At 42.5% G+C, this 25,942-nt stretch overlaps 1 protein-coding gene across 1 annotated transcript; it reads right to left on the bottom strand.

The window, feature by feature from the left end:
- Nucleotides 1–1,040: 1,040 nt before the first annotated feature.
- Nucleotides 1,041–25,905, bottom strand: ccdc180 (coiled-coil domain containing 180; the record flags this gene model as incomplete). The annotated part of the gene is made up of 33 exons (XM_080433479.1): nt 1,041–1,175; nt 1,403–1,610; nt 1,795–1,864; nt 2,747–2,912; nt 3,346–3,483; nt 4,724–4,884; nt 5,398–5,518; nt 5,745–5,811; nt 6,450–6,530; nt 6,755–6,800; nt 7,625–7,698; nt 7,816–7,985; nt 8,189–8,272; nt 8,444–8,521; nt 8,782–8,898; nt 9,271–9,415; nt 9,558–9,704; nt 10,432–10,612; nt 10,903–11,042; nt 11,782–11,963; nt 12,191–12,309; nt 12,425–12,467; nt 12,876–13,002; nt 13,189–13,304; nt 13,717–13,890; nt 14,002–14,121; nt 15,729–15,831; nt 16,293–16,456; nt 20,361–20,471; nt 20,851–20,979; nt 21,521–21,620; nt 23,667–23,791; nt 25,846–25,905. The coding sequence occupies 33 exons, from the start codon at nt 25,903–25,905 to the stop codon at nt 1,041–1,043; spliced, it is 4,002 nt and encodes a 1,333-aa protein (XP_080289605.1).
- Nucleotides 25,906–25,942: the final 37 nt, after the last annotated feature.

Here is a 25,942-nt window from a genome sequence, read left to right on the forward strand (position 1 = left end):
TTCTTTCGATTATTTCTTTCGACATTTCTTTCGATTATTAAATAAATATTATTGTGAAATAATTCATTTCCATTCTGCATAATGAGTACTTTTACATTTGGCACAGTACATTTTGCTATCGGTCTCTACTGACAGTACCATGCCACTTATCACTCCCTTCTGCTTTGCTTCTATACTGCTCTGAGTGGATCTCTTTTTAGGACTATAGTTACTTACAGCACATCGGGCACATTATACAGGCGGGTGGGGTTTGATAAACAGGTTCAGGTATCACAGCACTATCAACATCACATATTTCAAAGCTGTCCATATCAGATTAAAAATGACAATGGTAACATCTCATCATATGAACGGATAGAAGTTGACCTCGCGGAACTAGAAAATGTGAGGGTAATGGAACAAGCCTTTATGAGTGTTGCACGTTCTATTTATGCTCCTAAAAAACACTGTTTAGTTTTGCTTAAATGTGGAGTCCCCCCCCCCCCCCCCCCGACGTCATCAATATGATGTCATCGACATGATGTCAGAAATCAATAGTAAAAGTAGTTAGATTAGTAGTTAGTTAAATAGTTAAAATAGTCAAATATAATAGTCAATATCGGTAATTTATTTACATTCTTGAAACACACGAGCAACTATCACATGGATTAAAGTTCTCAGTCGCCACAAATGATTTCAGTCATTTGGATTTGAGGACACCCAGTGATGTGACAGTGTCCTATTTCCTCGTTCTGCTTTCCCGACAAAATCAACATGTGAACGTGTGCATCTCCATTAGCGATGTGCAGGAAATATATTTTACTGGATAAGTTCTTTAAATAATAACCAACACGAAGTTGCCAAACTTTTATAACAAATAAAAACAGACAGGACTCTACAGAATGAAAATATTTATTTAATTAGTCCCTTTTCCCTCAACTCATGATTTATTTACATCACACACTTTATAAAACAGTTTGGTGATAGCTGAGGTGTAAAATAAATATTGACTTCTTAAAAAGATTAAAAAAACAGAAGAAATGTGTGTGTGTGTGTGTGTGTTACTCTGCGTTCAGTTGTGTCAGCGTATGTATCTGTTGTGTCCAGTGTTTAGTCCATCTCTGCAGTTCAGTCAAACGTCCGTCTCTGTCTCTCTGAGAACACAGCAACTCAGACCTGTACACCTCCTCAAACAACTAACACACACGCGTGCACGCACAAACACAAACACCCTCAATAAAGAGCCATGTCTACAGGAAGAGTGGTGGCATTTTAAATGGTGATACATTACTTTGATGTTTAATATATTTTATCTCATTGTGAATTTCTCTGATATGTCTTTGATCTCTTTGATCTGAACCTAGGTCAATACAAGTCTGACACTAACCAATCCCTGCTCCAGTGTGTGTGTGTGTGTGTGTACCTGTAGTTGTGCGTCTCTGTGTTCTATAACAGCCAGGTGTCCTAAGCTGCTCTTTGCTGTGGTGATGGAGGCTGTCGCCGTGGTTACCGGTGATGTTGTGATCGGCATGGTAACGGGGGATGCTGTTGTTGATGTATTTACAGGGGAAGGAGTGTGTCTTTCAGGGCTGTCAGCAGGGGGCGACAGGTAAGAGACACCTGGCCATGTCCTGATATACACGCGCGTGCGCGCACACGCAAGCACACGCACACGCACACACACACACACACACACACACACACACACACACACACACATCAATAAATGTGAACGAGAAACAAAGTTTTCCGAAACATAATTTCTAGTGCTTTGAACAGCTCAACCATAGTTCAGGATTCAAGGTCAAAGGTTACCTGCTGCCTCGCTGCTGTTCTTCTCTCCGAGGGACCTGATTGGTCACACTCTCTCTCCTGGGTTCTGTCTCTATGGCAACAAGAGATACAGTTAGGCCTTAATAACAGCGACAGTTAGATAGTTACAACTGAAGCATACTGTATGTGGAGTTAATATGGTGAATATTATTTATGATATATGTGAACCTTTATATCCACACATGCACGCTGTTGTTTAAAACATAGGCTGTGAGTGACAGGGCTACATTTGTGTTGCAAACTGGCAATTCAAGTAAAAAGTAAGTTATAGCTGAAATCTCAATAGAATTTTGACCTTCAGGCAGTACCACTTGTCACCCACAAGGGGTCATACATCTACCACAGGATATACATTTCTCAATACAAGAGCAGAGACACCAACTACAACCACCATGGTTGTGTTAGTTATATTGTACTAACCCATTAAGACCTGAAGCCGATTGTCAGTCTCCTAAATCCCAACAGTATTCTGAAAAACTTATGTTTCTATATCAGTGGTGCGCAAACCTTTTCATGTCAAGGACCCCCAAAATCATATGTATTTGGCCGCCGACCCCATCTTAAAACATTTCGTTGCAGGGACCCCCAGAAGCAAAGATTGGAGTTAAAAATGTTCGCTTTAAAACAATATATATTCAAAGATTTGCACACATTTTCACGATTTTTCAAAAATAGCAGATCTACAAGCTCAGTGCCACGCTATGAGCTTGTAGATGTGCTATTTTTGAATAGCCAAAGTGTAAAATAATGCTTTTTTAGCACAAATCAAAAAATGACACGTGCGTTCCAGGTCTCAATGGATTAATACTACCATACAGATTAGTCAAAGTCCAACAACTACTTACAGAGATAAACACATTTATTGAATGGGGATCAGTGGACTAATACTGTACATATCAAACCGGGGGTCCTTGCTATAATTTTTTTTTTTTACCTCCAGTGTTGAGCTGATCTCCAGTCAGTGAATTGTCCATCGGATCACCAGTCGGTAGGCTGTCCATCTGATCCACAGTCAGTAGGTTGTCCATCTGAAACAGCAGCTTCTCGGCCAGAGATGCCAGAGTCTTCACAAACTCCTCCCCACTGACACGCACACACACCTGAGAAAGACAAAATGTGCTCCTGGTGATTCTGGTGATTGTGCATTTTTTGACATATTTAAGGAATCCATGCTAAGTGCATAATGACATTCAAACATATGTAACGCCCGGGATTCGAACCCGCGTGGAAAGCCAACATCTTAACCACTAAGCCAAAGGGATATCTCTATTGCTCGGGGGAGATATTAGAGTTTCAGGCCATCAGGCTGAGGTAGTGAATCACTCTGTTACACATATACACATAACTCAACCATTCAGTAAGTGTGGTAACATTTTAATATGTGTACACATGGACATAATATACACAAATAGAAACAATTGGAAATGGTCTGTTTCTGTACGACCTGGGGGGGACCTCGGTCAACTACGTATAAAGGCTTTAAAGTGGTTATGACTAGTAAGCTTAACATGGCTGGACCATGGAGTGTCCTACCTGCAGTTCCTGGTACGTCCTGTTGATGGCGCCAGCCAGCTGTGTCTGTCTGTCGTCCTCTCGCCTCCTCAGAGCTGACAGCTCCTCCTCACAGGCTGGGTGACTGAGACGCACGCTCAGCTGACTGACATGGAGTCTCTACACAAACACAACAATGAGACACACGCTCAGCTGACTGACATGGAGTCTCTACACAAACACAACAATGAGACACACGCTCAGCTGACTGACATGGAGTCTCTACACAAACACAACAATGAGACACACGCTCAGCTGACTGACATGGAGTCTCTACACAAACACAACAATGAGACGCACGCTCAGCTGACTGACATGGAGTCTCTACACAAACACAATAATGTTTCATCACACTTATAGTCACATACAGACTACAAGTCCCTCACTCTAATAGGCTCTGTGCATAACTGTAATACTGCGTTTCCAGAAGGTGGCAAACCCGATTCAGTTTCCCAGAAACACATAGCGTTGCTGTCGGGCAGAAACCAACTATCTCCGTTTTTCACCTTTTTTATTTTCTTTAATAAATCAGTGCTATTGAACACCCTTTACATCTGTGAGTGGGTTTTACAAATATTGGAAGCAATGGAAATTATTAAAAAGCGCTTCTGACTAAACCTCCTAACTCCATTGGATCCTCAAACTGTCGGTCAAACTCCAACTCTGTTTTTTTCCCATCTGACTTTGTCATTCTAATCAATGATGGACAAAACAACTATATCCACATTAATGTTCAAAAATCTCCTAACTATACGAACACAATTGGCCTGTGTTTGGGGGAGGGAAGCCGGGCGGGGAGGGTGGTATTGGTCATTGCACATATTCCTACGGGCTGGGGGCAGCACCTGTCAGCGGGGAGTGTTGGACGGGAGGAGTAGGACGAGGGCTTTACGTCCTCCTTCTGGGGGCTCCTCACTGGCAGGTGAGTCAGTAGGATACGACAGCAGTGACAACACAGAAATGTGTGTGGGGAGGAATCAATTGGCATAATAAAAAACAAAAAAAAAACTCCTAACTCCACTTGATGATAATATAACGACACATTCAAGTATCTGACAATGTATAAAGTCACCATACCAACTTTGATGAGGCAGTATTGTGTTGTTTTAAAAACAAACGTTTTTTTTCCCCCTGAAAAGTTTATATTTTGGACATAGTTGGTTTCTGCCTGACAGCAGAGATACAGTATGACACCTTCATATGTGTTTCTGGTTCAAATCTGCTGCAGAGCCAATCAAACGAAGCTATGGGGATACTGAACAGGGTACGCCACTTTCTGGAAACCCGGGCTTACAGTTACGCACAGAGCCTAGTGAGGTACCTGGGTCTCCAGTCCATACTGGTTTTGATAAGACGGTACCTGGGTCTCTAAACTGGTTCTGATGGTGTGGTCCAGTTTCTGTCTGATAGCTTCTGTCTGCTCCAGCAACGCCGTCACATACTGTTGCGTGTGGTTGAGGAACAGAACCCTCGGCAACCCACACACACCCTCCTCCAGCACACACAGCTGCTCTCTGAACTCTGACAGACAGACAGGTAGGTAGATAGAGAGGCAGACAGACAGGTAGATAGAGAGGAAGTTTGGTAGCAGGTATCATTTCCCTGTCTCTACCCTGGCCAAAGCTCCAAGACTCTTCTCCCTCCTGGCACCAGAAATAGCTGATCTATAAGTCCCCAATGCATGGCATTGCGACACATTGAGAGCTTGTAGATTAGCTATTTTCGTCGGTGTGAGACCGGCACACAACTAAGTATATATCAGACTTTACTCACATCCTCAGACTGTATCTCACCCTCCTCAGTTCCTTGTGTTTGACGTGTATTTTTTGATAGATGTTTGTTATACTATGCAGATGTACGTTGGTTACTTCCACTTCATGCCACTTACTCCAATGTTACACATTGCAGGTTGCTCTGGATAAGAGCATCTGACAAATTGCCTAAATTGTACAGTATGTACCTAGTAGGGTGTTGTAGCACAGGTCAACTTGTTGTGTAGCGTGTATTGTCTAGTGTGCACCGTGTGTGTTGTACCTTGTAAGCTGATGTTGTAGTACAGGTTAACTTGCTGCTTGTATCCCAGCAGCCTGTTGTTGATTTGATCAGCGCACGCTTCAAAGCTGTCAGTCTGGTGAGTAGCCTGCTTATAGAAGTCCTGACACACACGCACGCACACACACACACACACACACACACACACACACACACACACACACACACACACACACACGTATTGTAATTTATATATATGTGTGTGTTCTTCTTTTTTTAATTAAACAAACGTTATATATTTGTACGAAACAAACCTGTACATACGTGTGTGTGTGTGTGTGTGTGTGTGTGTGTGTGTGTGTGTGTGTGTGTGTGTGTGTCACTGTTACCTCGGCAACCAGCAGGAGGACGTCATTTGCCTTCCACAGCAGATTGTTGACTATGGACTTAAAGCACCTGCAACCCACAAACACTAGTTATTACTGTCATATCATCTTAAAACACCTGCAACACACAAACACTAGTTATTACTGTCATATCATCTTAAAACACCTGCAACCCACAAACACTAGTTATTACTGTCATATCATCTTGAAACACCGGCAACACACAAACACTAGTTATTACTGTCATATCATCTTAAAACACCTGCAACACACAAACACTAGTTATTACTGTCATATCATCTTGAAACACCGGCAACACACAAACACTAGTTATTACTGTCATATCATCTTAAACACCTGCAACCAACAAACACTAGTTATTACTGTCATATCATCTTAAAACACCTGCAACACACAGTCATATCATCTTAAAACACCTGCAACACACAAACACTAGTTATTATAATGTCATATCATCTTAAAACACCTGCAACACATAGTCATATCTTAAAACACCTGCAACACACAGTGATATCATCTTAAAACACCTGCAACACACAAACACTTGTTATTATACTGTATCATCTTAAAACATCTGCAACACACAAATATTAGTCATTACTCTCATATGATATCATCTTGTCTCTCGACCTTTCCAACATGCCCACACAGAATAGAACATAGAATAGAATGCCGAGCAGAACTCACTGTGCAGTTTGTTCTGAAGGTTTGTTCCCGAACACAAGAAACCTCGGGTCCTTCCTGTTGGGCTTAGACAACCTCTTCATGCTAACAACACACAACACACACTGGTCTGTGAGTGAGTGTGTGTGTGTGTGTGTGTGTGTGTGTGTGTGTGTGTGTGTGTGTGTGTGTGTGTGTGTGTGTGTGTGTGTGTGTGTGTGTGTGTGTGTGCGTGTGTGCGTGTGTTTGTGGTGCAACAAATTCAGAAGCGATATGTATCGACACATTTTTCAACCAAAATACAGTATGTACTGTATGTTTGTGTGTACCTCTGTCCGCTGGCAGATTTCCGTCGGGAGGAGCTACTCTTCTGACCTACACACACACACACACACACACACACACACACACACACACACACACACACACACACACACACACACACACACACACACACACACACACACACACACACACACACACACACACACACACACACACACACACACACAATGTATGTTTGTACACACAACAGTTATTAGCGTCAGTATAGTACAGCTCACTTGGTTGAGACAAGTGAGATCGTCAATCAGTCAAAAGAAAAGCTATTGTATAGTTATAAAGTTATTCAGTGAGCTATTTGGTGAGTTCATGCAGTGGTTCTCAACCTTTTCAGACTGTGACCTCCCAAAATAATCCTATTTGAACTGGGGACCCCCAGCCTGATAAGAACTTCACTTTTGGTTGACTCTATTCCAGAGATAAATATTGTGAAAGTAGCAGATCTACAAGCTCAGAACGCTTCGCGGCTATTTTAAATTTTTTGCATCTTTCTTATTTTATTTGACAATTTGGCCAATGTTTGACCAGTTTTTATAATATAGTTGATTACTTTTGATGCAGTAATGTTTTTTTTTCTTTTTGAGGTATTAAAAAGGCATTAAAAGTCCTTAAATTGTCACTTCACTGTCATCTGGGGGCCCCGACAAAATCAAGTGGGGACCCCCCTGGGGATCCCGACCCACAGACTGAGAGAGCCACTGAGTTACACAAGAAATAAACGTTAATTTATGACCTGTGTGCGACCAGGCTCACGAGCCCCTCTGCAATCCCTCCAGAAGGGTGTACACGATATCATTATCCCCTCCAGGAGGTTGCAGATGACATCATCAAGAGACTGAGGTATTTAGTTTGTTCACCTGGAGATGTTGTTGCTGTTCTTCTAAGGTCATTCTCTGCAGGTTCTGATGGAATATCCTGGATTCTACACATCCTGACACACACACACACACACACACACACACGATGAACATATCGAACTGAGGGCTTAACTAGTGTAACTGAAGATAAAAGTAAATTAAAGTCATATCAGTATTAATGTGTTGTTCACCTGTTGAGGTGTTTGACCACGCCCAATGCAGCATCATCACTACAGGCCACGCCCCTCCTACAGGGCTCCAGTACAGTGTAGGCAGGCAGGGCACTAGATTTAGGTCGAGCTGCTAACGCGAATGATCCTTGTAGGGTGCGCTGAGGTAAGACGGCTGACAGACTGGGGTCCTACACACACACACACACACACACACACACACACACACACACACACACACACACACACACACACACACACACACACACACACACACACACACACATTAGTTCATTTTTCAAACGGAGAGCGACCTTTTCTGTAACAAAATAATTAATCACATGTTAAAATGAAATGAGTATAAAGTATTGGTTTCAGACAGGAAGTGACATACCAGGAAGCAGTCAAGGTATCGGCAGCGAGCTCTTATCTCCTCACTGACAGAAGACAGAAAGGAACACACCTCCTCAGAAGACAGCTAGACAGACGGAGAAAAAAAAAAGTGAGTACTTTTTCCACCACTGGTAGTTTTGGACAAGCCGAACCGAACAAATGTCGGTTGATCTGGTGTAGTATGCAATGGGCTTTACTGTGCCTCAAACCACCTGCTACCAATAATAGTAGGAGTACTATGTGATAATAACCATACCTCTGCTCTGTCCGTCATTGTCTTCAGTTCCTGTAGTCTGCTACTGATGCGAGTCTTCTGACTGTTGTTATTGGCAACCTTGACAAAACCCAGCGCACGCGTGCACACACACACACACACACACACACACACACACACACACACACACACACACACACACACACACACACACACACACACACACACACACACACACACACACACACACACACACACACACACACACACACACACACACACACACGGCATGTAGTAAGAAAACAGGTAGAGAGGGACAGACATGCACTGTCTGTGGGTCAGACAGACAGATAGGTGCAGAGATACAGATGAACAGGTACCTCCGTTTTGATGATGACCTGGGTGTTGGTCAGAACATTCTGGATTTTCTCCTGGAATTTGAGCTCTACCGTCAGGAAATCAAACTTCTCCTCAAAACGACTCACCGCCTCCTTCGCCTGGAGAGGAGAGGAGATGAGAGAGGAGCAGTGTGACAACAGTAAAATACAATAAGAATAGCAAAATAGTCATAATAAAAGCAAAATAGAAAAAGAAAACAGTGCAGAGAAGAGAGGAGGATATGTCATCCTCCTGGTAGGATAGAAAACCACCAGTACTAGAGGTCCTGGTAACATAGAAAACCAGCATCACTAGAGGTCATGGAAGATTAGAAAACCAGCAGTATAAAGGTCCTGGGATAGAAAACCATCAGTACTAGAGGTCCTGGTAACATAGAAAACCAGCAGTTGAATGATTTCTTGAGGAAACAACAGTCACACAATACACAATCATGTTGAGGTCAGGGGTTAGATGTTGGGGTCAAGGGTCACCTGTCCTATGCTCTTAGACTCTGTGACCTCCATGTCTGTCTTCAGGGTCTCCTCTGTGGTGTCGATACGTTTAGTCGTCTTCTCCAAACGCCTGAGGAGTGACTGCACCTCCTTTGGACTAAAAGCCCCTCCTTCACTGAATAACCTATGAAGAGAAGAGAAGATTGTGAATTTGTGCAGTAGTACTATAGTAATAGACGTAGTACTGTAATAGTTCTGTAGTAAGTGCTGTAGTTGCACTGTAGTGGTACTACTCTAGTCCTACTGTCAATGTACTGTAGAAGTACCTGAAGGACTTGAGTAGAGCAGAGCTGCTGTTTCTCAGTTGGTTCAGTCTGCTGAGGACCGACTGTCTGAAAACCTTCTGGGAACTCTGGGTGACTTCAAGATGTTTATCCAGCCTATCCTGGAGGGACGAGAACAAGGACACCAGACTACAAGAGCAGAGAGGTGCCAGAGTAGAGGGCAGAGGAGGAGAGATTTTTTTTTATATTATTTGCATAGAACTATATGGGGCACACAGCACAACCACTAGGGGCAGTCAGGCCCTTCTTTTATCTCCCAGGAGTTATGAATTACTTCATGAATGTCCCTGGCCCCTGGTAGTGATGTGTATACAGCCTGATTGATACTTAGTTGTGTGTGGGTGTCGCACTCTGAAAATAGCCGATCTACAAGCTCACAACGCGTAGCGCCACAATGCACTGCAACGCGTTGTGAGCTTGTAGATTGTCTATCATTATCTTGAGTGCAATACTAGTAGCAGTAGTAGTTTTATTATTGCAGTTACATTTTTTACTTATGTTTTGTTTGCATTATTGTTATAAGGAGCCTATAATAAGTCTTAACGGTGGTCTGTTTGTCTAGTGCTTGTTGGAAAAGGGCAAAGATGATATCATGTCCCACCACAAGGTGGCTCACTCCTTACTTGCACAATGCCAACAACAGCTGCTCCATGCATGGTGCATATCAAACAGTTGTTACATTAATTAATATTAGGAATAGAGAAAACACAGTATTATTAACTATTATATAATTTCAATCTAAATCTTAAAGACTTTTTTTTGCTTCATCATCAGTCAGTCAGTTAATCACTCCATTGATCAGTCAGTCAGTTAATCACTCCATTGATCAGTCAGTCAGACAGACAGACAGTGGTACCTGTCAGATGTTCTAGCGTGCATAAACTGCTCCTCCATGTTGTAGATTAGAGTTCTGAAGTCTTCAGTTGTTTTATCGATGCTCGTCTGCAGGAACAGGAAGTCGTTCCTACAGGAAGTCAGTTCCTGCAGCACGAGCTGACAGTGACTCTCCACGCGGTCTCTGTGGAGCATCAACTCGGCTACACACACACACACACACACACACACACACACACACACACACACACACACACACACACACACACACACACACACACACACACACACACACACACACACACACACACACACACACACACACACACACACACACACACACACACACACACACACACACACACAAATAGAGAACTAGGTGTAAAAACATGAATGTCCTTTAAATGTGAATCTTAAGTGACTTAGACTTTAGTTAATACACCATTCATCTCCACATGCATGAAACACACGCACAGAGCAGGAGGAGTGTTACCAGTGCGTGTGTCGTGTATGTCCATCTGTATGTGTTGCTTCCTCTGTTCCTGCAGTTTGAGCAGAGAGTCGTGTTCTGAACGCAGCGCTTCCCTCCTGCCCGCTACCGCGGTAACCACTGAACTCAACACCTGGTGAAACCTCTGTTCAACATGATCTACACACAGGGCACGAAACCTGCATGCGCACACACACACACACACACACACACACACACACACACACACACACACACACACACACACACACACACACACACACACACACACACACACACACACACACACACACACACACACACACACACACACACACACACACACACACACACACACACACACGTGTAACATGGTCAGTGGACACAGTATCTAACTGTGTTGTTGCTACTTTATAGACTGTTTATGTCATTTCCGTTTTATCTGCAGTCCACTTTCTACTGTTAATGTTCTTTTTGTGACCATATACTGCCACTATATTATATCAAATAGTACAGATTAAATATCGTTGCTGTCGGGAAGAAACCTCGTATCTCCAGATTTCATAAATGAATGCCCTACTTCATCTTACAAGTGTGTCGCACAAAAGCAGTGAAAATAGCTGATCTACAAGCTCACAACGTCTTGTATTGCGAGGCGCTGTGAGCTTGTAGATCGGCTATTTTCACTATTTTCTTTTTTTTTACAATAATAGAAAGGAACGTTTTGGACATACAAGCTTTCCACCCGACAGCGACAATATACTGTACATAGGCCTATAGTACCTACATACTGGGACCGCCATTGGCCATTTAGTTTATCAGTAGTTAGTAAGTTAATTTTTGTTGTTAGTGTTGTAACTCTGTTACTGTATTGTTGTTACTGTGTTGTTCCTGTGATGTTACCGTGTCAGTGAGCGTGACAGCTGTTCGACAGGAAACGGTGCGAACTCCCCTTCCTGTTCCAGGTCTGCTGTGGGTTTGTGGGCGGGGCATTTGAAGGCGGGGCCACTGTAAGCCCCACCCCCACTTGAGGTAAAGGTGACTATGTGGATGGAGTCATAGAGTTCAGCTAGAGAGGACCGAGCCTAGACACACACACACACACACACACACACACACACACACACACACACACACACACACACACACACACACACACACACACACACACACACACACACACACACACACACACACACACACACACACACACACACACACACACACACACACACAAATAGTGTATTGTACAGTAAGTGATGCATAAAGGTCATTGTGTCAATCTGCCATTTGATATGTAATGTTTGTTTACCTCAGGGAGGAGCCAATCAGGGGGGAACTTGGCAGGGTTTGGGGCAGGGTTTGGCGAGCCAATTGGATGTTTCTCTGTCATCGGTTGTTGCGTCTTGATCCCAGACTGACCAATCATGTCTGAGGATACAGAAAAGACTGAATGCACTGAACTTAACCACAGACAGACAGACAGACAGACAGACAGACAGACAGACAGACAGACAGACAGACAGACAGACGTAGTCAAACTAACCGATGTTGATAGAAGGATACAGGGCGTGCAGCTCATCTGAACTCTGAGGAGGTTGAAGAGCGAGACAGGTGTAAATTAGATACTGTATACTGTAGGTTTTTGAGTGAGACAGGTGTTCAGATAGTCAGGTGCTATTAATGTTGTAGGTGGTACATAGATGATAATGTTGTAGGTGGTATGTTGTATGGTTCTAACAAAGGTCAATATATAGGAGCCTCAATAGGAGCCTATTCATCTCCGAGGTCAAAGGTCAGGTCTCTGCATTGCTATTAGTACCTCTGTGTGTGTGTGTGTGTGTGTGTGTGTGTGTGTGTGTGTGTGTGTGTGTGTGTGTGTGTGTGTGTGTGTGTGTGTGTGTGTGTGTGTGTGTGTGTGTGTGTGTGTGTGTGTGTGTGTGTGTGTGTGTGTGTGTGTGTGTGTGTGTGTGTGTGTGTGTGGCTGCTATAGCTACCAGTGTGTGTGTGTTGTTGAGGTTGTAGTATTGGCTGAAGGCAGTGCTGTAGGTGTAAAGTTGCTCCAGAACCTTAACAGGGTAACAGTCGACCACCTCACCGAGTTCACTGAACCACCGACTGTAACTACACACACACACACACACACACACACACACACACACACACACACACACACACACACACACACACACACACACACACACACACACACACACACACACACACACACACACACACACACACACACTAGACATGAGCGTAATGTGCGTTGACATCCTCAGTATGTTTCTTAGATTACTCTTCACGTACCTTTGTTTAATCTCATCCAGGCTGTTTAGAGATTTATCCAGGGTGTTTCTCAATGCTTCCTCTGTGCTCTCCTGACGCAGTCGGTCCAACCACACGTCTAGCTGGGACTCCTTCTTCTGAAAAATGATCAACACCAAGCACTGTGGGTAACGAAGTAACGACATCTATCTAGTGATAACAAGTATCAAATGGAGACAGTTTTAACACAGTAACAGTTATGACCGTTTGTTGGACAGCTAAGAGAAAACACACTGGCAATCAAACTCAATCTGAAATCGTTCTTGAAGAACTAGTTTTAATTTGTTTCAATTCATGAGGAGAGAGGTGATTTGAACACAGGGACTTTAAATGTTCTGTTAAGGAATATAATAAAGTGATAAAAACCGTTCCAATTCATGTTAGAGGAATGATTAAGGAAGGCCTGTTAGTACTGTACATCATAAAACTGTTTGAGTTTGAGCAGAAATGGCGGAGGAGAAACTTCAGAACTGTACGTTATAATTTCATCTGTACTTCGTATCAGCTGACCTGCACTTCCTGTTGCTGTGTTTGTCGCAGTGTGTCCAGGAGTTGCTGTAGCTCTTGATCTGTGGTCTCCGTTCCCTGGCAATGTGTCTCCCATAGCCACGCCACACCGCGAATCACAGCACACACACTCCTACCGAGAGAGCGGGCGTGCTCCGCCAGGGTCTCGAACTCACGCTGTACAACAGACATACAGACAGAGACAGACAGACAGAATTTAGCAATCAGGCATGTTTAGAAAGCATAAGTGAAGACAGACAGATCAGCAGACAGAGAGGTTTGACTGACATCTAAGGTGGCCAATTGCTGCTCAGCCTGGCTCTGGTGCTGTCCAATGAGAGACAGGAGGTGAGAGGAAACAATGTCTTGGACCTCTTCCTCTGACAGACCCAGTGCATTCAGCGCCACCTGCAGGACAACACCGTACAGCACATCAACACACCCCAATGGCAATATTATGAATGTGTCATGTTGTGTAGAAGTGTGTAGTAGTGTTCTGTACCTTGCTATGTTCCATTTCAGTCAAATAGCTCTGCCACATCTCCTCATAGTAAAAAGTCAGCTGTTGTAAATACTTCACATTAACACCGTCTACGCACACACACGCGCGCACATACACACACACACACACACACACACACACACACACACACACACACACACACACACACACACACACACACACACGGTAAGATTTACAAAACAATTCAGGGAGAAAAGAGATGAAGAGAATGTGACAGATAACGAGTTTTACCAATCTTCTGATTGACAGCTGTCAGCTGTTGGAACCAATCAGCTACCAGGGATGTGGAGCAGGTAGGTGGGGCCAGGGAGCTACAGGTGACATCAATCAATCAATCAATACTTTTCACTGTACACTGTCAAGTGTCTACATAGCCTGTCAATCTGGTTGCACCGTAATGATGTAATGACATTGCTTTATCATATCCCATCCTCCCATTGCCCTGTGCCTTGTCATACATGCACACAGCACCAAAACATTCTCTTCACATGCCCCAGACAGACAGAATGAGATATGAGGTACAGTACGTATGTGTGCTATATACCGTATGTAATGTAAGCGGTTTGGTTGAATCTCTTGCATTCTGCTTGGATTCATTCGGGAGCAATAAATGATACTTAACAGTTGGACGCAAGTGCTTCTAACTGAAAGTCATTACGTGACAATTATATTAGTAACAGTGCAATATTAGTTACATTACATTACAGTCATTTAGCAGACGCTTTTATCCAAAGCAACTTACAATAAGTGCATTCAACATAGGTAGGCAAGAAAACTACTAATCACCAGAAGTCTTAAGTGCATTCTCTTCTAAAACAAGCAACTAAGAGTATACCTCGCGCTAAGGTAAAAGTGCAATATATCTACAATATCTGCAATATATCTACCTACTTTCTAGTTGGTAACAACGAAATATTTGTTGTCTTTTTGGAACTCAGGATACTTCTACAGGTGCACCATAAAGAGTATCCTGACTGTCTGCATCACTTCCTGGTACGGAAGATGCTCAAAACATTGACCACAAGGCTCTAGGTCCTGCATGGCTGGCTGTCATTTATGCAGATGTGCTGTGCTGTTTTATCCGCCCTCTAGAGCAGGGGTCTCAAACTCAATTTGGGTCATGGGCCTGGTTGGGCAAAATTCTACTTCATTCGAGCCAAGCCAGTTGTGCTCAGTCTATAGACTCTACACCCAAAGGAGTAGGGTGAAGGCCCAGAGAATCATCAAGGACCCCAGTGTAGTATGAGCTAGTTACAGTGTTGTATTAGTTATTATGAGTTAGTGGCAGTGTACTGTAGTATTAGTTAGCAACACTGTACTATGAGTTAGTGGCAGCATAGTGTAAGTAACAGTCTAGACAGTTGCTGACAACGTACTTTAGTATTATTTAGTAACAGCGTAGCACTAGTAACAGAGTAATATGAGATAGTGACAGACAGTGTAGTATAAGTTAGGAACAGTGTAGTATGAGTCACCAGAGGTCTTGTATGACGTGAGAGCGTTGTTCCAGCAGGTTGTGTTGAGCTGTTCTCATCTCCTCAACCGTGTGTTGTTTCACACTGGGTTTCTGTATCGCATCACTACTGGTCTGATCCCTATAAATATACACATTACAAAACACACAAATACTACTAATAAGTACTACTAATACGACCATTACTAATATCACCAGACTGTGTTTATTTAATAACAACTTTAAAACTACTACTATTATTATAACAACCATAGAGCAGTGGTTCTCAAACCTTTTCATGTCAAGGACCCCTAATATGTATTTGGCCGCGGACCCCCATCTCAAAATATTTTGTTTCAGGGACCCCCCTAGAAGCAAAGATTTAAGTTACAAATGTTTTAAAAATATATGCATTCAATGATTTTTCAAGATTTTTCAAAAACAGCCAAAGTATAAAATATGGATAAAGGGGTTAAAATGATTGTGACGCTTCATTAACTAATTTAGCTGGGGACCCCCTGGTACCCCCCTCAAGGACCCCTGGGGGTCCCCGGACCCCACTTTGAGAACCAATGCCCTAGAGGAGGTAGAGGAGGTTTGCACCTGAAGCTGGTGATGATGTCATTTACTTGGCTCCTCCTCCAGGAGACGAGATGCTCCTCCCAGCGGAAACGCAGCGCTGACTCCTGCTGTAGCTCCGCCTCCAGGAGGTGCAGCAGGAGGCGAGACACGCTACGGTGGTTGGCCAACAACGCCTGGTTTATCATCTGGTACACAGTTAGGCAGGTAGATTATTATGACCAACCTTTATTTATCCCGGGAACGACACTCAGGTGTCATAGCAGCAACTAAGGCTGTCACGATTATGTTAAAGAGTTGCACAGGGCAGATATGACAAAAAAAAATTATACACAAAGAAATTACTGACAATGGTCAATACCAATAATCAAAACGAATGATGTATTATGGCCAAAATACTGCATATTTAATATTTATACAAAATATTTTTAATAAATTAGTGGAAATAGACGAAAATAGAAATGAGTGGAAATAGACGATCTACAAGCTCACAACGCGTCGCATCGTGGCGCGTTGTAAGCTTGTAGATCGTCTATTTCCACTATTTCTGAAAATGTTTCAAAATGTATGAACCTTTCTCAACATGGAAACGATTATGACGATTATGCAAAGATAATTGCGATTATAATATCTCAAATAATTGTGATTGGACGATTACGTAATAATTGTGACAGGCCTAGCAGCAGTGAGAATCAAACACTGTAGAGGTACAGGTAAGAGTAAGACTCAAGAAATAAAGATAAATAAGAGTCAAATAAAATAATATAATGAGTTTAAATTCTGGCACTAGATCTGCACTGGGTCTCTGAATGAATGGATATTGATTGATTGATTGAATATTTTATTAGGCCAAAAATTTAAAACAGCACAGTTACATTTAAAATACTTTGTCTAACAGGTCCGTTCATGAAAGTCCTTGCGGTCTTGTTTCCAATGAGGGCCTTGCCTTGGTATACATACAGTTTAGCAACAGTGAATATGAATGGATATATCGTAGGTACAGTCAACAACAGTGAATTATGTCTGCCAACAGACCTTCAACAGTGGATGAATGTAGAGTCACTACAGTTATCCTGAAAGGTAAAACCTGGGACTTATTTGACCGAAAATAATTATATTTCAACTCATCCGTATGGTAGAGTATGTTAACTCATTCAGTGCCACTGGCCAAAATTCATTGTAAAAAAAGTGCCATTCAGTGCCACAGCCAAAATTCATTGTAAAAAAAAAGTGCTTAGGAGCCGAGATACAGCCTTTTTCAGTAAGAAGTTAAACAAGAAGTGAATGGAGCAGAACATTTTCAAATCATCATATCTTGGGTTCTGAAAAAAATTCCCCCCCCCCCCCAAAAAAAGAAGATTTTTTTTTTTTTACGGTTTTAACGTCCTGTGGCACAGGGCTTATTACATAGGAAGTATTTTACGTCCAGTGGCACTAAATGAGTTAATACAATATAACTAATGGGGGTCTCCCTATACTCTTCCATTGAGACACCTAGACCCTGGTGTCGGCTTGACAATGTTAATAAAGACTTGAAGAAGGTGGTGCACCGGATTGGAGATTAGATGCACCGCCATCTTTATTGTAGTACTTTTGACATCATTGAATGGCCCTCTTAAGGGCCATTCACAGTGAGCACTATAACTATAACTATAGACCCCTTAACAGCCGACGTCACACACTGATAAGAACCAGTATGCATGCACCTGTGCGTCCAGTCTCAATGTTAGTAAACAAATAATTGGTCTATAAAAATATAGTTTTAAAAATCAGACAAGATTTCATTATCGAAAGAGTGGGCAAAACCAAACCTATATTAAATTGTTCATAGGGTCAATACGAGTAAATAAATATATGATAACCTATCCACAGGAGCAGCTTTTTCATGGTTATCACACATTTTGTTATTTTCCCCATACGTACATGACAGGTGAAAAAAAAAAAAAAAATTAAAAGAGTTATCATAATGAAACTTCCTGAGTTGATTACTTACATGAAGACAATGATTTATCGTATTACAAGTTTTCAGAAATTGTATATTTAAATATGCAAATTAGGCATTTAGTCCATGAGCCAGAGCCCCAAAATTGAGCCAGATATTGAATATTCCCTCGTTAAAACCTTTGACTCCAACATCTTAACAAAATGAAATAAGTATGTTGACTCTGGTTTTGTCCAATGTTCCAATGTTGATTCTGGAAAGTTATGCAAATTTGGGCATATTTTCCTAATGCCTAATTTGCATATTTAAATATACAATTTCAGAAAACTTGTAATACGATAAATCATTGTCTTCATGTAAGTAATCAACTCAGGAAGTTTCATTATGATAACTCTTTTTTTAATTTTTTCACATGTCATGTACGTATGGGGAAAATAACAAAATGTGTGATAACCATGAAAAAGCTGCTCCTGTGGAAAGGTTATCATATATTTATTTACTCGTATTGACCCTATGAACAATTTAATATAGGTTTGGCTTTGCCCACTCTTTCGATAATCATTGCTCAATTTTGGGGCTCTGGCTCATGGACTATTAGTACCACTAGACATTCAAAGGATGGCAAGGCACTCAGTTGGACAGGTTTTAAACAGGGTTTATTTTCCCCAAGTGTCAATATCAGAGAAGTGGCAAAACAAAGGAGACCAGTCGTCTCCTTAGACTCGAAGTTGCACACCTCTCCCAGCAGACAGCAGACAACAGCCTGACAGAGAGTGAGCAGCTCACCTCTATATAGCCCCATGGCCCCTCCCACCAGAACGAACCAAATAATTAGGGGGATATCTGATACTGTCACCAGTGTTCCTCTTCAACACCTCTGTTACAAAACCTTGTCCTCAGACAAGATGGTTTGGCCCAAATTGGCATGATCAGTGATTACAGGTGCGTCTCCTGACAACCCTATAAATTGGCCTAAACCCCACCCTGACTCTTTTTAGGATCCAGTGAAGAGCCATGGTGAGAGAGAGAATTATTTGTTAGCATTTGAATAAATAACCTTAAACTCTGCTTTTGGTGGTCTCTGTTTGTCCATACAACCTACCAATTGTGCGCCATTGATAGGCCATGTGTCATAACAGTGACAGTGTGTGGTCACACAGGCATGTGTTTAAAAAAAAGACAAGAGATGTCAGTGTTAGGGGTCATGACCCATTACCATAGCTTCCGTGTCCAGTAGTCTGTGGAGGTCGGGGGGCAACAGGAAGCTGATCTTCTCCAGCAGTCTGCTGTACTTCCTCAGCACAATACTTATCTACAGCGCACACACACACACACACACACACACACACACACACACACACACACACACACACACACACACACACACACACACACACACACACACACACACACACACACACACACACACACACACACACACACACACACACACACTTTTTACAGTAATATAGCTCAGGAATTAGTGGTTGTCTGGTCAGAAAGGAGTTTCACTGAGAGGACGTAGAGCGTACAAAGGAACAAACTATTCCTCACAGTTCAACACCCCTGCTGACAGCCAGGTGCCCTAACCAACCTGTAGGAGTCGCTACAGTGACAAAGATCACCCTCACCGTGCTGCTTCCCTCCCACAGACAAAGAATTTGTTAATCGGAACACCAGCCAAGCTATAGATGCATCAAGAAAGCATCAAACCTGTCCTCTGCATTTGATCCATCTTAACTATAGGAGCAGTGAGCAGCCACAGTGCAGTGACCGGGACAGATGTAATACCAGTACCTTGGTCAAGGGCAATAGCAGTGGTATGCACCTAGAATGTGTGTATAATGTATTTTGGTGTGGGAGGAAACCAGAATACCTGAAGGGAACCCACACAAACACAGGGAGAAGTAACCCTAACCCCCTCCGAGAGACTAGACCTAGAACGTTCTCTGAGGCAACAGAGCTAACCATTACACCACCGTGCCATAATGTTCATCTATTTATTAACTTAAGTTAACATTTGTATATTTACTAGCAGCAGTAACATATTTAGTAGAAGTAGTAGTAATATATTTAGTAGTGGTAGAAGTAATATATTTAGCTGCAGCAGTAGTAATACTTTATTTAGTAGTAGAAGTAGTAGTACTTACAGCATTAGCCCTGTCTGATTCGTATCCAGTCAGTTGTCGGTCCAGATCTCTGATTCTCCTCTTCTTTAAGGTAGTTTCCTCACTCACCATATCCCATAGAGAATATAGTTCCTAAAAACACACGCAGTCAACAACACACCATCTTGTATGAATAAAAAGCAATAAATTGATCAATCTGATCGGACAGGCAGAGCATGAACCAGGATATCATGTTCACTCATGACGAAACTCAAGGTAGATTTCACGCCAGCAAATCAAATCAAACATATACAAACATATTATTATTAATTAGATCTCTCGTATCAGTAGGCCCGGTGTTGCCCAAAAGACGTGTATGAAGTATGAATATTAAAAGGGTCCCTAAACGCAGACACACAAATTCACAATGGTAAAAAGTCCAGAACCAAATCAGTCAATCATTAGCATTAGCTGACCCATCCCAACCCTCTACAACCAGCTGTTATTATATATGAGGTCCAGTAGAAGGTACCTGCAGTGTAAAGTGTTGTAGGTGTTCAGTGTTGACCATTCTGTCCATCAGGTTGTCCAATCTCTGGTGCTGTTCAGAAAGATAAGACAATAACTCTCCACAGGCCTGCCTGTACCTGACCTCGTAGTCCTGGAACACACACACACACGGACACAAAATGTAGAGAAAATGCAGGTCATTGATTGTCAATGGTTTGGAACTAAGGTAGTCAGCCAGCCTATACCATAGAGGTAGAGGATATTATGGTCTCCTGAAAAGTGTAACAAAGTTTTGTAATTTGCCGTTTCTTGTGTTAGGGGAATTTGCCAGAACCTCATATTAGCATTAAGCTTACTGAATATCTCAGCTGCAGCCACATGCCAAGAGTCTGCTCAACCAAAAGGAGTGCATACTACTCGTTTAATTTAGTTACATCTTTTTTCCTTCCTAAATGTATTTTTACCCCTTGTTCTCCCCAATTTAGTCGTTATGCTAACAGACGGCAATTCTCTCTGTGAGTTTCTCTTTGACGTTGCAGAGGAATCCGCCTTGGGAGTCTTTGAGGAGAATGGCAATGCATCGGGTTTGAGCTTAATGACATATAGGGCTGTTGGATGACCCATTAACCAGCTTTGTGTAGTCTTTCTTTATACCTATAGTATAGGGTGCACTGGTGCAGGGTATATCCTACCTGACTAAGAACAGACAGGTCTTTGTATAGCAGTTCCACAGCCTGTCTGTGATCACTCTCTCTCTTCTCTCTCAGACGCTCGATGATGTCAGAGGATGGCCTGTTAGTCACTGAAACAGGGGGAAGAGATAAGGAAGCTGTGTGTCATCATTACATTAGCCAAATAAGGGATTCTGGATTCAACCCCATTTCAGCGTTGTGTTTAAAAGTTGACTAGCACTAATAATGTTTTGCTTTTGATGAATCCACTGTTATGGCATTTCTTTATCTGTAAGTCAGTAAGTCATTATCATCATGTGTTATGCCATCTCAACTCATATCTATTATTCTTATTTTAAGGTCAATTGCATTCTAAAGACTCATTGATTGTCACCATACATGAACATAACCCTAAATAATATTCTTCTATTGTGAAGAGGACATGTGAAAACCTGACATAACACTGTCAGCTCATGCTGGAAAATCACCACCAGCCTACAACTATGTAAAACTCATCGTATCATTTTAGGTTGGCTGCGATATTCAATACGAGCTCTCGACACAGCCTGCATTGACAAGTGCTCAATACTGTACAATGACTGCTGTTTATATCCTATTCAATTTATCTTTTTCATACTTGAGATTTGTCTATCCTGTAACTTAATTATTTTGACCCTTTGGAGATACTCTGTTTATTTACTTCAGTATTTACTGTATTACTTGTGAGTATGCAAAAAAAAACAAAAACTAATAAACAAAATGTTTAAAAAATATATATACTGTACAATGACTTAATTGTGCATGATTTTCTCCTGGCGGCCTTACTGTCTGATATTGAAACGCTTTTTAGAACATTACATGTGCATGACTCGCCAAGTTGCTTTAATTCACGGTGTTGAATACAATAAGAAGTAAGGGTAGGCTACTCAGGTCAACAGGACTGATGAACCGGCTCTTCGTACTGGAGAGTAAAGACCAATTCAAGCACTGGTAACAGTAATACTGACAGTAGTAGTGTTACTGTACTCACCAATCTCATCAGGCAGACCTCTAACGTCAACATGACACTGTTGTTCTGTGATGGAGTTACACTGTACTGCTGATAACAACTGGTCCCTGGCAGAAAGACAGACAGACAGACAGACAGACAGACAGACAGACAGACAGACAGACAGACAGACAGACAGACAGACAGACAGACAGACAGACAAGATTCAGCTTTATACAAAGATGTATTTTGTATTGTAAATGTTTTGAGCCAGCCAGGTGTGCTAGCTTATGTCTCACTGGTACTTCTCCCACAAAGACAGCAACAGTTAGGGATTCATGGGAAGTGTAGTCATAATATATATATATATTTTTTTTAATTACATTTTTTATCCCACAATTTTTGTAGTCCTTTTTTCACCCGGTGCCAATTTCTAAGTGCTCCTGGGCGCTACACTCCCCCCACAGCCTAGGGAGGCCATGCAGGGCCGAGCTCATGCCTCCATCAATGCATGAGAGCCAACTGGCCTTCGGTAGGACGTAGCGTGTGAAAGGAACACGTTATTCCAACCGGTTCCCTTCCCCTCCATCAGGCGCCCCGGCTGTCATGGGGGAGGCAGTATAGTGACCATGATTACTACATGTTTTTTGTGAGGGTATTAACTACCCTAGGGGGCACGGGGAGAACATGCAAACTCCACACAGAGTAGACCCTTTCGTCAACCCCACCTAGGGTATGGGCGCTGATGACGCGGAGGAGAAGACACGCCTCCAGCGCCCACAGCGTCCCCGGCGGGAATCGAACCCAGGACCTTCTAGCTGTGAGGCAATGTGTATTCATAATATGAGGAACTGCACCTCAGGTCACTTAAAAGAAAAAAAAAACAGAGAAGAGGACATGACCTTGGTGTCTTAGCTATGGGCATGTTTGTGTCTCTTCAGCAGTAGTTCTCAAAGTAGTTTTTCCAGGGGGTCCCCAGCTAAATTACTGAAAGTTAGAAACCAAATGGTCCCTTAAAGTTCTGTAACTCAGATAGTGTGTAAATGAAAATCAAATGGATCCATTTGGTTCCATTTACACACTCTCTGAGTTATGGGGGTCCATGCCATGGACTCCATGGCATACCTTGCCCGGGGGTCCTTGAAATAAAAAGGTTTGAGAACCACTGCTCTACAGTACCTGCCAGTGGTGTGTGTGGGAGAGGAGGTGTCAGCGCTGGCTTCAGAGGGGAGGCCCCCAGAGTCGGGTCCCTCTGGGGCCAAACGGCCCCTGCGACTGGCCTGCAGGGTCCTGGACAGCTGGACCTGATCCGACACACAGTGACAGTCAGCTTTACACAGAATAACATGCTGTTTATAGAGGGTTTCATATGTACCTTTGACCAGAGACACTTTGCTGGTTTAACTTTTTACAGAAACACACATGGAGGCCCAGACAGCTGGCCTAGCGGTCCGGGCACCTGGGCTCCAATGTAGCCTGACTGACAGCACATCGCGGGTTCGAGTCCCGTTCCCGACGATCTTTGCTATATGTCTCTCCCCATCTCTCTCTCTCTCCCTGTCCGTCTCTACTGTAAACTATAAATAAAGGCCAAAAAGCCCCAAAAAATATATTTAAAGGAGTAGTTAAAGTTTATTTTCTATCAATTACACACCCCATGAAGCCTTGAATTCATGGATTTGTTTTTGTTTTTGTCACATTCCTAAGCCAATAATTTGATGACCGGGTGTATTTCCGGTAGGAGACACAAAGAGTCTACTTTGTGTCTCCTACCGGATACATTAGCCTGTAGGAGACAGTAATCAAATTACTGGCTTAGGAATGAGACAAAAACAAAAACAAAATCCCTGAATTCAAGGCTTCATGGGGTGAGCAATTGATAGAAAATAAGCCATTTTTTGGGTGAACTACTCCTTTAAAAAAATAAACATGTGGAGTAGATGCTACTGTCATGGTCACAATGAACTTTAAATGCAGAGATTTCTTACTCTATAATGGCCGAGCGTGATTTTGAGGAAACAATAACATATATTTGCCAGACCCAGGGGGTCGGCCTACATGAGGCTTTATCGGTCTGTCCCTCTTTTCCTACCTGTCCCTCTTTTCCTACCTGTCCCTCTTTTCCTACCTGTCCCTCTTTTCCTACCTGTCCCCTTGATTGGCCAAGCTTCGCGTGACGTATCTTCAGATTTCAACCACTAGGGGTCTGGCAGTGCTCCGAGGAGCACTTTTTCTAGTTATTAGAACACTAGGGCGATGCCCGTTGGGAGTAGAAAGAGAGAGAGAGAGAGAGAGAGAGAGAGAGAGAGAGAGAGAGAGAGAGAGAGAGAGAGAGATTTATATATTTACTTCGGATCACCGCAGATCACCTGTTGTTCAAAAAAGGGGGGTGAAAAAGGGGTGCCATGATTGGACCATGATGTGGGAGGGACAAAGGTATTAGAGGTGGGTGTGTCCAGGTGGTCATGTGATGGAGTAAAGGAAAATCAAGTTTATTATGAAAGTTTGAAAAACTCAATGCAACATTTTAGTAAAACAATAAAATACCTGCATTTTATTTAGCCATGGCAATAATGATAAGCAAGAAACAACAATCAATCAGCACCATGGACAGCAGCTGTGGCTGCTATTATAAGTTTTCCTGTTATGTGTCATCCCCTTCCCAAAACAAAAGCTTGTATTACTGTGTTGTTTGTCTAAGCAAATGCATTGTATTTGTATATAATTAATGTGTCAACACCAACAATCTTTATTGGAAAGAAAGAAAGTTCGCGCTTTGGAAAATAACAGATATAGCTCTCAACTCCTACTCTCAAGGTAGTGTCTTAGTTTGTGATGGTTATGATGTGTTTGGCTCTGCTCATTACTGTGCCTGAGCCGCAACTATAGCCTACATCATTGGTTCTCAAAGTGGGGTCCCAGGGACCCCCAGGGGTACTTGAGGGGGTTCCAGGGGGTCCCCAGCTAAATGATGGACAGGAACCAAATGTACCCTTATGGGTCTGTAACTCTCAGAGTTAAATTAACATTGATTTTACAATATGAATTGGGGTCCCAGAGGTATAAATGCCATTAAATGGGGGTCCGTAACCTAATGCATGTTAAACTGGGGGTCCTTGAAATTAAAATGGTTGAGAATCACTGCTAGAGAGCCGTAAAAACCTTCTCTTATTGGGGGGTCCCTGGCTTATCTTTTCAAATGGGGGTCCGTAGGGTAATAAGTGTCAATTTGGGGGTCCTTGACATGAAACAGTTTGAGAACCACTGGCCTACATGACACACAGACAAGTATTTTATACTGAGACCTGCAACCGCTGTGTGCCTGTAGTGTAGCTATATAACACTTTAATCTACATACCTGGGCATCAAACATCTGTCTGTAGACTTTACCACTGGGGACAACTCGAGTCTCCGCCATTTGTTTTAACAACGTTGTCAACAACTGACTTTAAAAC

The sequence above is a fragment of the Gymnoscopelus braueri genome, assembly GCF_963280865.1.
Source record: "Gymnoscopelus braueri genome assembly, chromosome: 7".
In the NCBI taxonomy this organism is placed as follows: domain Eukaryota; kingdom Metazoa; phylum Chordata; class Actinopteri; order Myctophiformes; family Myctophidae; genus Gymnoscopelus; species Gymnoscopelus braueri.